Source organism: Cricetulus griseus, assembly GCF_003668045.3.
Source record: "Cricetulus griseus strain 17A/GY chromosome 1 unlocalized genomic scaffold, alternate assembly CriGri-PICRH-1.0 chr1_0, whole genome shotgun sequence".
NCBI classification, from domain to species: Eukaryota; Metazoa; Chordata; class Mammalia; order Rodentia; family Cricetidae; genus Cricetulus; species Cricetulus griseus.
Window position 1 is genome coordinate 26,406,476 of NW_023276806.1, and position 15,178 is coordinate 26,421,653.

General features: G+C 38.3%; 1 protein-coding gene across 1 annotated transcript in view; it reads left to right on the top strand.

Moving 5' to 3' along the window:
* The window catches only part of Aimp1 (aminoacyl tRNA synthetase complex interacting multifunctional protein 1), a 28,207-nt gene extending 14,110 nt beyond the window's left edge, over window positions 1–14,097 (top strand). The window contains 5 exon segments of the mRNA NM_001244267.1: window positions 805–918; window positions 3,031–3,201; window positions 4,884–5,095; window positions 9,118–9,286; window positions 13,857–14,097. Of these exon segments, the coding sequence (NP_001231196.1) occupies window positions 805–918; window positions 3,031–3,201; window positions 4,884–5,095; window positions 9,118–9,286; window positions 13,857–14,023 (833 nt within the window). The 3' untranslated portion in view covers window positions 14,024–14,097.
* Window positions 14,098–15,178: the final 1,081 nt, after the last annotated feature.

Consider the following 15,178-nt stretch of genomic DNA (forward strand, 5'->3'; position numbering starts at 1 on the left):
TCAAATTCTTAGCCCCTGCCTAATAAATTCCAGAAATAATTTTCATTATTGTGACAACCCAAAATAATCCCATTTCCACCTCTGCCAAGAATTATTACTTGTATCATATTATTAGGTCTTAGACCTGATAGGCGTCCTTACAGAAGATAGTGAAGTGATTTTTCAGGGGATAGGGGAGATGGCAGTTATCATGTTGTTTGATGCTCCAGCATGAGAATTTGAGTTCTGTCCCCAGCACACCTCCATCACAAAGCTAGGTGCAGGAGCTGTTTCCTATAATCCTGATGCAGAAGGATCTCTGGGGCCTCCTGCCCAGCCAGTCTAGCTGAAGCCACAAGCTCCAGATTCAGTGAAAAACAGAGAATAAGTGAAGAAGATACTCTCTTGGATCTCTGGACTCGACGTGTATATTGATGGTGCATGCACATGTACATACACACACATGCGCGCAACCTTTTCTATCCCACTCCTTATAGATTTTTTTCTCTTGAATTAACTGAATGTGGGATTAGATATATGCATGGTAGAGAAAATGTGCACTAAATGTACAGAATGATTTCTTTGTTTTTAATCTATAAATCACTATTTACATTATTTATGTCCTTAGAGATTAAGTTCTGTGGGACTCTTATCAATGACTACTAAGAAATTGTTAATAATATTAGTAAATAGTAAACTGTCATAAAGCAACTGGTCAAATATTTGTTCCTGTTGTTTCTATGGCTATAATTATACTTCTCTTTTCAAATAATATTCAAATAAAACATTTGGAAATACTTTTTAACTGAATTTTCTTGATTCTAGTTTTACAGGCAACTTTGAGAGAAGAAAAGAAACTTCGAGTTGAAAATGCTAAACTGAAAAAAGAAATAGAAGAACTAAAGCAAGAGCTAATTCAGGCAGAAATTCAGAATGGAGGTGAGTATAGAAATTCTAGGATTCTTGATTTATGGTAATTATGTGATTTATTTAAGTTTTCTCTTTATCTTCTTACTCTCATGTCACTCCCATGATACATTCCTGATGGGGGAAGTGCTTCTGTATATGTATTTGTCTTATTGGATGATAAATAAAGTACTGTTTGGCCAATGAGGCAGCAAGTTAGGCGGGACTAGGAGCCAAGGAGGATTCTGGGAAATGTAGTAAAGAAGTGGTGATCCAGGCAGGAAGTGACATAGCAGGGAGACTCATATATAAGCAAGGGCAAGAAGGAAGTCGTTCCCTTCTCTCTTCATCCTGGTCTCTGCTCTGGAGTGCCATGTGATCTGCCGGCAAGAGAGTGCACCAGCGGAAGGTGTCCTCTATAAGGTAAGGCTTATAAAATGTATAGATTTATGATAATTAAGACTGAGCTATTGGATGGGAAGTACTAGTCATTGGCCAAGCAACATTTGTACCTAATATAAGTCTCTGTGTGTTAGTTGGGACCGTAATGTGGCGGCAGGCGGACTTGGGTGGCCTGGCGGAAAGTGCCCACGTGGAAGCAAGACTCGGGAGGCATGGAGTAAAGACTTATTGTTACACATTTCCCCTCTTCTACAGGAAAAAAAAATGTAGACTTAGAAAAGGCAGTTGCTCTTATATGAGGTCACAGAAGGCTAAAGCTGATATTAAAACTTGCTCTTTTCATTTTTGTGCTATGTACTTGAACTTGATCAGCACTGTCATTGCTGTTGAATACCAGGTGAAAAAATAACCATAGTAATGAATTTACAGTTATTTAACATTTTCAGGAGCATTTGTGGTAAGTTACATACTTATGTACTTAGAAAAGTTTTGTCACCAGGTGTGTCACATCTGTAACCCCAGGACTCAGCAGACTTCAGCAGGATGACTACTATACATCTGAGGCCAGCCTGGCCTTCAGATAACCCCATTGTAGGGGAAGCTGTAGCCATGCCTACTTAGGGGCTGGCTACAGGTGTGCCTGACCAGGCTTGTGAGAGTGTGGTCAGGGTGACATAGAGCGAGACTTGAAGGGGACTTTGTCTCGCTTTCGGTTTCACTTTTGGGCTTGCTTACAGACCACTGCCACGCCGACTGGCTAGGTTGCTCTGTAAGTAAGTCTTTTCCCTATTAAATTTCCTTATATTTCTACCTGACTCCGTATTGGTAATTTCCCACTATACCCCATCTCCAAAAGTAAAAGAAAAAGTTGCTCTCAAAATATCTTTATTTTATAAACCAAGTCAATGAAACTTAAAGATACAGAGCTACTTGAGTTTAAAAAAAAAAAAAATCAAAGAACTTTACTTATTCAAGTCAAGTAATTACCAATTTGGCTACAAATTGTAAATAAAGTTATATTTTTATTGACCTGCTTCAAAAGCTTCCATTTTCTTGTGTGTTGTGTTGGAGTTGGGGGGAGGGGTCAGGGGGACCTATATTATATGTATGCATATTTGCATGTGTGTGGCACATGTTTTCACATGCATGTGGAGTTCTGAGGTTAATGTTGGGAATTAACTTTGATGGCTTTTCCACTTTATTCTTTGAGCAGGATCACTCATCAAGCTAAGAGCTTGCTGATGTGGCTAATCTCAGTAGGCAGCTTCCTCTAGTGATTGCCTGTCTCTGCTTTCTTAGTCTAGAGTTACAAGCAGTCTGCCATGCACTAGCATTTGGCATCCATGTGGGTTTTGGAAATCTGAACTATAGTCCTAATACTTGCATGGCAAACACTTTAACCACTAAGCCATCTCGCCAGCCCAGTGAAGCCTGTCTTTATTGCTGTCTTCTTTAGATAGCCTGTCAACATGATATTTTGAATGTTGTATAAATTCTTCCCTTAGCTAAATAAAATAAGGGGAAAATTAGTAACTTATACTGTCTTAGTTAAGGTTTTCTTTTGCTGTGAAGAGATACCATAACCATGGCAACTCTTATAAAGGAAGATATTTAATTGGGGCTGGCTTACAGTAGTGGATTTTTTTCTTAAAAAGGGTTCATATTTGTGATTTACAAACCTATTGTTCCACCTTGTTTATGAGTTTAACATGAGTGACATTCTGTTCTTTTTCTGTATGTCAGTGAAGCAAATTCCAGTGCCAGTCCAATCTGATACTCCAGTGCAAGCTAGCTCTGCAGTTTCTACAAGTGTGATACAGTCTACATCGGTATCAACCATCTCTTGTAGTATAAAAGAACACAGTAAAGGAGGGGGAGAAGAAAAGAAGGTAAAAGAGAAAACTGATAAGAAAGGTAATTTTCATTATTAATCTTGTTTGACCCTTGACTATTTTATTATTCAATATTAACATTTATGATGATGATAATGCTATCAAATGGAAAGTCCCAACTTTTAGGAGCTAAGACAAAATTAAGAACAGTCATCATTAGGTTATAGAAATTGAATCCTGGAGAATATGTGAATGTTGATGACATTGACAGGGTAAAAGTGAGTTATGTTATTCAGAGGGATCAGCATAAATAAAACATCAAAAGATCAGATGGATGACTAAACTTCGATATATATTTGGGGCTTTGTTCCTTCCAGAGAAGTCAGAGGTTAAAGTTGACTTACAGTCATTTAGGAAAAATGGACAGTGACATCTAGTCATCTGGACCGAGGCGTGGGAATGTTAAGGAACCGAGAAAAATAGTATGGCGCACTGAAATCCTGCAGTCATCCATACCTGTCCCTTTCCTTCAGTCTTCAGATCTAAATAACCAACGCATCCTGTCACCAAGTATATGAATAGGCTTCAGCTGTGCTTTTGATTTGTGAGGTGCTACATTTGTTCAGCTTCTTAAAGGTTCCGTCTTTCACCCTTACCCTGTTACTCAAGCAACTTTTCTAATAAGCATCTGACTTCATTCATTAGATTGGGCTGTAAATATGCTTTTATTATCCATTTTTATGTATGCCTCCATTATACTTTACCTCATTTATAGTTTTTTTTTTTTTAAAAAACACAAAATGTCTAAGGGCTTTTGAACTGACATAAAAGAATTTTAGCATCCAATACTTTATGGTTCCTTTGGCAGATATCATTAGACTTTGTCATTAGGGCCAGTGAAAGCCAGTCAGCACAGAGATGCAAAATAATTCTATGGCTTGATCTTACAGATTTTGTTTGCTCGTTACTCTGTTATCCAAGTCAATCTGATGTTGTGACTAACCCACTTCCAGTCAGTTTAGGCAGCAGTCTTAGAGGCCAATAACACAAAACTCAATTGGGCTGCGTTCAGAACACTTCTGACTAGTGAATTTTTCTGTGATGGCAGTGATGTACTGTATCTACACTGTTCAGCAGGGTAGCCAAAATCTAAATATGGCTATTGAGCATAAATAAAATATGTAGATATAGATATATTGTTATAGTTTATAATGCAGTATAGTGACTTATTATGATTTATCCCACAAAGACAACATGATTTTGATCTTTTTCTAATATGTATCTGTTCATTTTATTATAAAAATCTTTGCTGATCCATAACGGGAAAGGTAAGATTAAAAACCATCCATATGTAAACTAGCTCTGTCTTTTTTACATCCATATGTAAACTACCTGTATAAATGGTGAACATCTTTTGTGCCATGCAGGATTATTTTTCATGCCTCTGTGTTAACATCTGCTTGTTATACGGTAGTACTACCCCTTTATCTATAGGTTAGCTTAGAAATTTGACACCATAAGATATTAACAGTGATGATGATAAAATAGAATGATCAAAATATGTGCTATTTTTTTTTTTTTTAGAATACAGTATTTAGAGAAATAGCTAAAGTTGTGTAGATTTTATGACGAGTATCCTTTGTAATAGAAATGAATGATCTTTTTTTTTTTCCCCTGAACTCATCAGCACTAGTACCAGAGGTTCTCCTGGTGTTTTTTGTTTGTTTGTCTTACTTCTGTTGCTTACATATTCTCAATCCTTAGGAGAGAAAAAGGAGAAGAAACTGCAGTCAGCAGCACCAAGTGCTGACTCGAAGCCAGTAGATGTTTCTCGTCTGGATCTTCGAATTGGTCGTATTGTTACTGTCAAAAAGCACCCGGATGCAGACTCACTGTATGTAGAAGAAGTGGATGTGGGGGAGGCAGCCCCAAGGACAGTCATCAGTGGACTGGTGAATCATGTTCCTCTAGACCAGGTGAGTTGCCCCCAAAGTGCCACTGCTATGGGCTGCCTCTTCCGTGACCTACTCATACTAGTTGCTCTCAGAGTCATTGGTTGGGAGTGAGAGCAGTGCTCGGGAGTTAGGAGCCCTCACTGCTCTTGGGAAGGACCACTTTTGGGTTTCCAGCACCCACATAACAGATATGAAACTACCCCAGACTTAAAGGCCTGCAAGGTAAAATAAATTCCATAGGATAGAAAGAAAGTAATCATGTGTTCCTATGTCAATGTATGTGAGTATGGTCTGGTATGTTCCATAGAATGAGTGTGGAGGTCAGAGGACAGCCTTGTGTGTGAGCCCTTGCCTTCCACCGTTTCTAAGAGAGTCTCTTGTTTACCACTCCATAAATAGGGAAGGATGATGCCAGAACATTTTGTTATCTTGCATAGTGTTTAAAATAATCATGTGGAATTTAATTATTTAGAACTTGGAGCTAAGTTTTCCCAGCATTCACTGCTTTCTTGAGGCAGAATTGACAAATTTTAGTATGTCCTCTGTAGAGCAGTTACTCAGGGCACAGTTTCAACCTGGTGTCATTGAGGTGAGTGGGAGGTCAGCTGTAGCTGGGATTCAATCATTGCAATGCTTGTAAGTGTTGGTTGCTTAAGATGACAGCAAATTATGTATAGTGTATTATGTGCTAGTAAAACAAGGATGCTATTATTTCTGCCTTGCGCATCATTTCTTTTATCCTGCTGGTAATGGGAGGTGTTAGCTCTAATCTGGGTTGCTATGTACTACTAAGTTTAGCATGGCTAGAGCATGGCACAATCCTTACCTGTCAGCTAGAATGGAAGGACATAATCTTCACTTCAGTTTCACACATTCATTCCGTTAAAATTTTAGTGTAATTTTCATGTAATTATCTGAGACAGTAAAGACTGAGTTTTGATTATTTCATGGAAGAAATTTAGTTATGAGGAAGGTCATATTTTGAAATTCCAACATAGCATAGCTATAATTTCTATTAGTCCATATTCAGATGTTAATTATATTCCAATAAAAGCAGAGCTGGGCATTTAGAATATTAAAAGTAATTACAGTATATTTTATGAACAATGCTCTTTTGTGATAACCATATTGAAATCTGATTCATACTCTATGATGCTACCCTTCAGAGCAGCGTTTCCTAACCATTGGGTTTCCTTGCCAGATACCCTTAAGCTCTTCTCAACAATTTATTTCCTTTATTTTCTTCATTCACTTTTGAATAACACATTCTAAAAAATTAAAAGTTGGTTTTAAATTTGTATAATAGCATCAGAAAGAATCAGGGCAGTATTCAGTTTGGTCTTTCTAGATGTCTGTAGTGATTTGAACCGTCTGCTGATTGCATCTGTTCCTGATGCTTCAGAGCCATTGCAAAGGCTGTGGGCTCAGCATTAAGATGGCTCTGTTTATATGCATTCTTCTGCTGCCTGGCTATTTTACCCTGGATAAATTTATACCATTTGTTCATATTTCTAGATGCAAATACATATTGGACACCTAGTGTGTTCCATGTGAAAGATCAGCAACACGTTAAAATAGATTAGTGGAGAGATACATTACTTTTAAAAGAAAAACAAAAAATTCTACCTGTAAGAGATCTTCTTTTTTAAGTGAAATTTGCTTTATTATGAGTGTATCAAAAATACCAACATATAAAGGAGACAATAGCACATTAATTAGAGATAAACACCAAGACAAAATTAGGAAAGACTATAGGCTAAATTAAGGTTGCAATATTGCCACTTTATACAAAGTATCCAGATAATACTAGCTCATAGAGAGAGTGCACTTGAGTAAAGATGGAGAAAGTGGAGTAATGGAGTCAAGTGTTCTCTGAAGCATATGGGGCATCCCAGGGCCAGGGAGACTAGAGTAGAGGACATAGTGGGGAGTTGTGGGAGATGAGATGTAGGTGCCAGATGACAAGGTCTTTGGAGGTTATTTTAAAGACTTCAGATAAGCTGAGGCCTTTGTTGGCATTTTGACCAAAGTTATAAATCACTGCCTTATACTTTGATAGGATTATTCTTGCCAGTTTATTGAGGGATTGGCGTGTGATAGAGCAATGAAGGTATTTTTCTATTTTTAAAAAGTAGTTATTTTTACACATTACCTTTTGTTTTTGGAGATAGGGTTTCTCTGTGTAATAGCCCTAGCTGCCCTAGAACTCTTCTTTCTAGACCAAGCTGGTCTTGAACTCAAAGCGATCCTCCTTCATCTGCCTTCCAAGTTCTGCATTTAAAGGCATGTGCCACCATGCCCTGTGAATTGGGGTTTCTTTATGTAACTCTGACTGAGCATGTATTCTCAAGAGTCTTCCTTCCTCTGCCTCCTGAGTGTTGGGAACATGCACCAAAACACACAGCTTTCCTTTGTAAGTCTTTATAAAGTAGTCCTTTTTTCTTAAAGATGGTTTCTCTGTGTATCCCTGGCTGTCCTTGTAGACCAGGTTGGCCTTGAACTCATTTACTCCTGCCTCTGCCTCCCAGTACCACCACCTGGTTTAAATTCCCTCCACTGAGCCATCTCTGTATTATTAAAGTTAGTTTCTCAAGAGTCCTAAAAAAAAAAAAAAAAAAAAAAAATTCTAGTCTTAAACAGTTCATATTGGAAAAATTGCAGATAAGAGTTTCTTCTGCTCTCCAGAGTTAGAGATTCTCATAGCCATTAAGCAGGGCTGTTTATGTAAACATCTGTCTAAGCCACAAATTCAAGACAGTTTTAGTAAGCATTCTGTAAGGCAGGAACACAGTCTAAAGTGCCAGCACCCATTTGTCTGTTTTATTTTTCTGAAGAAAATGACTACAGTTTCCATTAGATCCTGCAAAGGCTGCATTTAACTATTCCACATACTGTTCTTTCTAGATTTTGGTTTTATAAATGGTTAAAGTGTGATGTTTTCAAGTGCTGAAGTAGGGGCATTATCCATGAAGTGTATATTCATCAAGTCATGTTTTAGTTGTTGGATCTAGAAATAAATTTGCACCTAATTTGCTGTCTTTCTTCTGGGATACATCTTTTATCTTCTCCCTGAAGCAACAGTTTTGTCTTTTAATTAAACCTGGAGAGGATAGGCATATTGGGAGAAAACTCTGGACGATTGACAGGATTTCTCTTTAACTCTATAACAAATTATGGAAGTAGCCCCTAATGTTTGTGGTGCTGTATACAGTGCTTGAATTATTGAGCTGTTAGTTTCTTTTTAAGAGTGGCCTGGGGAGGCTGCTGAGAAAGAGAGCACCAGTCAGGTCTGTACACATCCAGGTTCAGTCTCCAGAACTGCAAAAGGGAAGGAAGGAGAAAAGTCTTGTGTAGTATTAGAAATGGCCAGTTGTGTAGACAAAAAATTTGGTTCATTTGCTTTAGTTGTAATGCTGACCTAAATAATATGCATGCCTGTTGTAATTTGATCCTGTGACAACTCCTGAGTTCCCTACTTTTTGACTAGTTGTTCAAGGAAATGGAGGATCATCTATACATTTCCAATTGGTAGTAGATGAAATTTTATATCAAGCTGGTTCACTCATTTATTCTTTATGTAAATATTTAGCTGAAATTTCTGCTGGGCTGGACAGATGGCCTGGTGGTTTGAAACATTGTCTATTTTTTGCAGAGGCCCCAGGTCCTGTTCCCAGTGCCCTTATGGAGACTCATGGACATATACAACTCCAGTTCCAAGGGAATGGACACCTTCTCTGGCCTCCATAGACACTAGGCACAGAAGTGGTTGCAGGCAAAACACCTACATACAAAATACCCATATACATTTGAAAAAATTTTTCTACTGTTGTGTTGCTCATGTTTTCCCAATTTGGGGGATTTTCTTATCCTGTTTATACAAGGTATCAGTCTTCGTTTTTATTCAAGACTCTCTAGTTAAATATACTTTAACTACACAGAGGCACTTACATCCACAAAGGTAGCACATTTGATAAGTAATGTGTTGGTGTGCCTGAAGTATCCTACTTGTGATTATTCTAAATCTCTCCATTTGTTCTGCACAGATGCAAAATCGAATGGTGGTTTTACTTTGTAATCTGAAGCCTGCAAAAATGCGGGGAATACTGTCTCAAGCAATGGTGATGTGTGCTAGTTCACCAGAGAAAGTGGAAATTCTGGCCCCTCCCAATGGATCTGTTCCTGGAGACAGAATTACTTTTGATGCTTTCCCTGGTAAGTATTAATAGTCATTTAAATAGATTGGGAATCAGTTTATAAAGTGATGTTTATAAAGCTTAGAGGTTAAAACCATTCTCATGTGTGTATCAGAAGGTTTTTCACAAAATTCACTTCCCTAGCAGTAACCTGGTAAGTAACTGTTATGGAAGCAGAAAGTTGGTAACTTTTCCAGCACATTCAAAGTCAATCAGGATTATTTATTATTTGAACAATTAAGAATTAAACTGGATGGACTATGGTGTACAATGTAATCCTAGGACTTGTAAGACAGACGATGAGTTCAAGGCCAGCCTAGGCTAAAGACAAGAATGCCTGCTAGGTGTAGAAAACATTTATTATAAACAAGAGGCAGGTGAGCTAATGTCCTCATCTCAGTAGGAGTGGCCTGGAGGGGAGCAGCCTTCATGCCATAAACATCTGGAGGAGAAAGCCACAGTGGATATTTTCTGCACACACTGCCAATATCCACACTTAGAAAACACTGCATCTCCTATTACAAAACAGAACCTCCCACAGAATGTAGACGATGCCAAGTAACGTGTATGGTAGCAACTGAAACGCTTACCACTCACCCAACACTTACTAAAATCTAATTGAGGGTAGATATAGATTTTAGTATTTAAATATACTAACTGGCCTCTAAACCCCCAAGTACAAATAATTTTAAGTCAGTTTTGTAACCAGGAGACAAAGTTCTGGTTGGTTTGCTTTGGTTTTAGATTGGCTTGAATTTTATTTTTTCTGAGACTCCCGCTATTCATGGTCTGATAATAAATGGAAATTTCCATACAGATTTTAAACTCAAAGTTATGCTTATGTATATACATTCATAATGAACCTTTGTAGTACAAAATTAATAACCACAAAGTGTACATTTGGCTTTCAAAATCATTTATTTTTAAAAATCAAAGTTATCTGTGCTCAATTACTCTTCTCTGAAATCCATTTTAGTTAGGTTTTCTTCTCTACTAATTCTTCAGTATTGTTAGGGTTAAGGAGATCCCCGTTACTCAGTAGAACATGATGGCTGGTTTCAGTAGAACGATGGCTGGTTTGCAGGCTCTTTCTTGAGTCACTCAGCTCCCAACACCATACTGTCTCAGTCGTCTTTCTCTGTTAGGGGCTCTTCTGCCCACTTTGCTAGCTCATCTACTCTGGGTTCTCACTGAGTATCTCAGACCTTGGTCTCTGAACCATTTTCCTTTTCTTCACAGACTCTTTCCTTGGTGATTTCATTCAATTATGTGCCTAGGGCCTTGTGGATTTCTTCACTTACATGTGCTTATGTGTCCCAAGGAAGAGTAAATATTCCAATCTTTTTAAAAGATTATTTATCTTGTGTGTCTGTGTATCTGTGTCATCTTATTTTTTGATACCTATAACAAAAAAGGAAAAAGTTAGGAAAATACTGTCTAGGAGATGGACATCACATAAAAATGAGAATAGACTTCTCTGTAAGATACAGTTTAAGGCACTTGAAGTGTGTTTTCTTATATTTTAGTGTGTGTGCACACACATGTGCATGTGCAAGTATGTGTGCACTCATACCAGGGGCATGCACATGGACAAGTTTTTCATTTTACATTTTTTGTGGTATGAAAATTTTCAAAGGATAAGTGAATGTGTCAACACACTCAGGTTTGGTTCTAGACCATACCTATAGGATTAATATCTTTCTCCATGAACCTTTTGGTTTTTCACTGTGTATAAAAGTTACGTTTGGGGGCCAGACTTTATGATGTGGTTTCACAGGATTTTAATCTCAGTACTTGGGAGTCAGAGACAGGCAGATCTCTGAGTTTAATGCCAGCCAAGGCTATATGGTGAGATCCTGTTTTAGAAAACTAAAGAAAAAGGTTATGTTTACACTGTGGATAACATTATGTGTAAGAAGGAATGCAACACACATGAACTAAGAAATACATAGTGCTAACAAATTCTAATGATCGCTGAGCCTTTACATGATACTGTTGTATCATGTAAGATGTCTTACTGTTGGAGGTTTCTGGTTGATGAGGATAGTGGTTGCCAGAAGTTGAAGTGACTGTGAGGGTTTCTTGAAATAAGGCGGTGAAGTTGGCCACATGATAGACATTCTATTTCCGTTACTTGTCTCATGGTGTGTAGATACTAGCAGCTTCTTGCCCAGCAGCTTTGTATGAAATTGGTGTGGTTTGAGCTCATTTTCAGTCTCTACATTTATTCCTTCTCCGGGGTTTGCAGTTTCTTCGTCTTGTTTGCCTCAGAGTCATCCGTGGGTTGGAGCTTCCCTCTTCCAAATCTGTGTTGATGTTTCAGCTTGCTCCATTGCACAAGTGTTCTTGGTGGCATCTAGAATAGTGAATCCAGGTGATTTTCAGCTTTGCCCAGATCTATGAGAGGAATCACTGCTTGGTGCAGTTGTAACGTTATGAAATGTATTTCCTAAATAATAAAGCTTGAAACTCAAAATAACTCCTTGACCCCTGGGCTGTAGATTGGGTGCTATGTTAGGTATGAAGAAAACATATATCTCCAATTACAACACTTTGGTGCCCAGATTGGATATTTTGAAAGGAATTGTTTTCACTGAACTATAGTCTCAACAGTTGTTCCTAATATATTCTGTAAGTCTTAACAATAAACAGATATGCTGTCATCTAGACGGCATCATTCCATTTGTAGAGTACATATGGAAAATAGTCAGTGTAATTCTATTGAAAACTCTCTAGTTTTGGAATGGTAGATGAACATCCCCTTTAACTTAAAACACTAGCTACATTTAAAATCACTAGTACCCACAAAGAGTCAGCCTGTCTTTTGAAGCTTTCAAGTAGGTGTTGACTATGAAAGTAGTAAATGATGTATTCTAATGTAATAGTTGATCTACACTGAAAATCAGTTCATTAATAGAACCACCTTTATTACTTAATGTTAGCTAGACCGCCTAGATTGCCTGCTGTAATATCTACATCAGTTTTTGTTGCTTCATCTCAAAGTGGACACTAGTGTGAGAATCTGGGCCCCACTGCTTGAGGAACACATTGTCATGTTGGTAATATCTTGGTGCAGTGTGAATCTCAACACATAGGCTTTGCTAGTTTCTCTGCTGTAGCTTTCCAGTTTTTGTGATGCCCACTTCTTACAAGGTTAACCTTTTAAAGAATGATTTAGAAGCAAAAGTATTATAGTTTGTAGATCTAAGGAAAACACAATTGCACTTTGTTACTAACTCTCCTCTGATGCTGTTAGTCTCATTACTATAAAGTGATCGAAAATGAGAAAGATCTCTCTTTGACTCCAGTCATTTTTTCAGTTGTACTGGTCTGCTGGAAGTGTGTCATTCACTGAGCTTTCTGTTTTTTTTTTTTTTTTTTTTTTTTTTTTTTTTTTTTTGGTTTTTCGACACAGGGTTTCTCTGTGGCTTTGGAGGCTGTCCTGGAACTAGCTCTTGTAGACCAGGCTGGTCTCGAACTCAGAGATCTGCCTGCCTCTGCCTCCCGAGTGCTGGGATTAAAGGCGTGTGCCACCAACGCCTGGCTGAGCTTTCTGGTATTTAAGAAGAATGTATTATATTCGTAGGCAGAGTTTTGCTTTAGTTTTGTTTTTCTTAATTTTTTAGTCACTAAAGAGCTATAAAAAAGGACAGACACCAGAACCAAAAAAATTCTCCATTTTGTTGTTTGCATGCATATGAAATATGTGTGGAGAGAGAGAATAAACTATTCCCAGTAATAGGATAGTCTGCTTCCTATTAGTAAGTAGAAGAGCTATTTGGTCTGTTACTTGTCTTTACACTTAGAACAGAGGTACTTCACTCCTTATTTGTCTTCTGTTGATTATAAAGCACACATTGCCACTTACTGCAAACATAGCTATTGGGAGTGATGTCCACTTATTCAGGGACATTTGTTTCTTTTATAAGCCACAGTGTGGCTGTCCCAGAAGTATTAGGCTCTGATGTCATATCCTGCCTATGCTTGCTGCTGGTGTGACTGCAGTTTATCTTCTCTCCTTCAGTTTCCATATGTCAATCAAGATTTCCATATTACAATCAAGATTGTTGTATGTAGTTCAGGCAACAACATGTGTTGGTGGTGTTTAGAAAGTGCTCCCCGTATTCTTACTGCTCCTCATAAGCTAAAAGTCCAGCCCATCTGAATGAGCTCCTATCTTCCCAGAGTTTCTTTACATGATGAAATGAATAGCTTACAATTTTCTTTGAATAATTTTTGGGGCTGAGGATTTAGCCTAAATGATAACATGCTTGCCTAGCAGTCATAAAGCCTTAGGTTTAATCCCAGCAGGTAAATAATAACAATAATGATGACAATTTGGGAAACGACTTATTAACTTATATTATCTGCAGAAATACTTCAAATATATGTTAAGTGTTCCTAAGGCAATGATAATAACCGTTTTATTTTACCAATCAAGAGTATGCACTGCTGATGTGAAGTAAGGTTAAATGAAAGGACTGTGATAAAAGCTAAAGATCAAGTGCTGTAAGAACACACGAGAACATCTGAGTGTGTCTGCGTATCCACGAGTCACTAATGTAACTTGCTGGTTTTTCTCCAAACAGGAGAGCCTGACAAGGAGCTGAACCCTAAGAAGAAGATCTGGGAGCAGATCCAACCTGACCTGCACACCAATGCTGAGTGTGTGGCCACATACAAGGGGTCTCCCTTTGAGGTGAAGGGGAAGGGAGTTTGCAGGGCCCAAACCATGGCCAATAGTGGCATTAAATAAGTACTCTGTTACTGAAGGCCATGGAGAAACCTTAGTAACAATAAAGAGGAGTATATTGTCACACACACATCAAATGTGAGTTGCTCTTTTTTTGTGTGTGTGGACTTTTTTCAAATCTTGCTTTGTGTGTTTTCTCAGATACCTTGTCACAGCAACAGAAAATTGATTAATAGAAACTTGCTACCCAGAACTAGGGTCATTACTATAATTGTGTCTGACCATGTGCTTTAGAAGCCTTTGGAACTGGTCTAAAAGATGTGTTTATGCCACTTAGAGAAAGCCTAAAATAAGAAAGGGGGGAGGAAAAAAAAAGATGCTTCTGCTGGGACTTCAGAAGAGCATTCGTGCTGATCAGATTGCAGACAGTAAAGACTGCTAACCAGGTCTCAGACAGGAGCAAGAACTGTTTTGGCGGTAGGACTAGAGGCCGTTTATGCTCTGGGATTTTCTGTAAAGCGGAGTTTAGAGACAGGCTCATGTGGAGAAATGTTCAGGTCAGCACAGCACTCTGGGTGAGGCCTGGGATAGCTGGTTGGTTTGGCTAGATTGACAGCAGAAATCATAAAGCTCAACTCTAAACGTGGGAGAATTTGAAATTTTCAGGTTGAGTCATGGAAGGTGTGGCTACTGAAGAGATTCAGGCCATTCAAAGATGCTGAGAAGTAGGAAAGGTTCCTCCTCGAGGGCATCTCTGGGACTGCTGAGACCCTACCCATTGCAGGCTGGAGGATGTAAAGCATTAAACTCTTTAGAAGTGCCTTTCTGTACAGAACCTGCTCTTAACCTGTGTGTCAAATATCAGATACCCTGCACATCAGTTTTTACTTTACGATTCATAACAGCAAAATTACAGTTATGAAGTAGCATTGAAACAATGTTATGGTTGGTGGTCACCACAACTGTATCAAAGGGTCGCAGCATTAGGAAGGGTGAGAACCATTGACCTAGGCAGTTGTTTCTCCCAAAATTTCTCTTACCCTATTGAGCTATCCAAGTACTTTGAGGCCATTGCAACCATGCAAGAGGTCCCAGATAACTGTTCGTACTATCAGCAGATTGGCATTGTCCCTTTGATGTTGATTTTGCAGAGATGCAGAATGCAAGGGTTGTAGGACCACAAAGGCTTCCATATTGTAAAAGAAGGCTTGTGAGAAG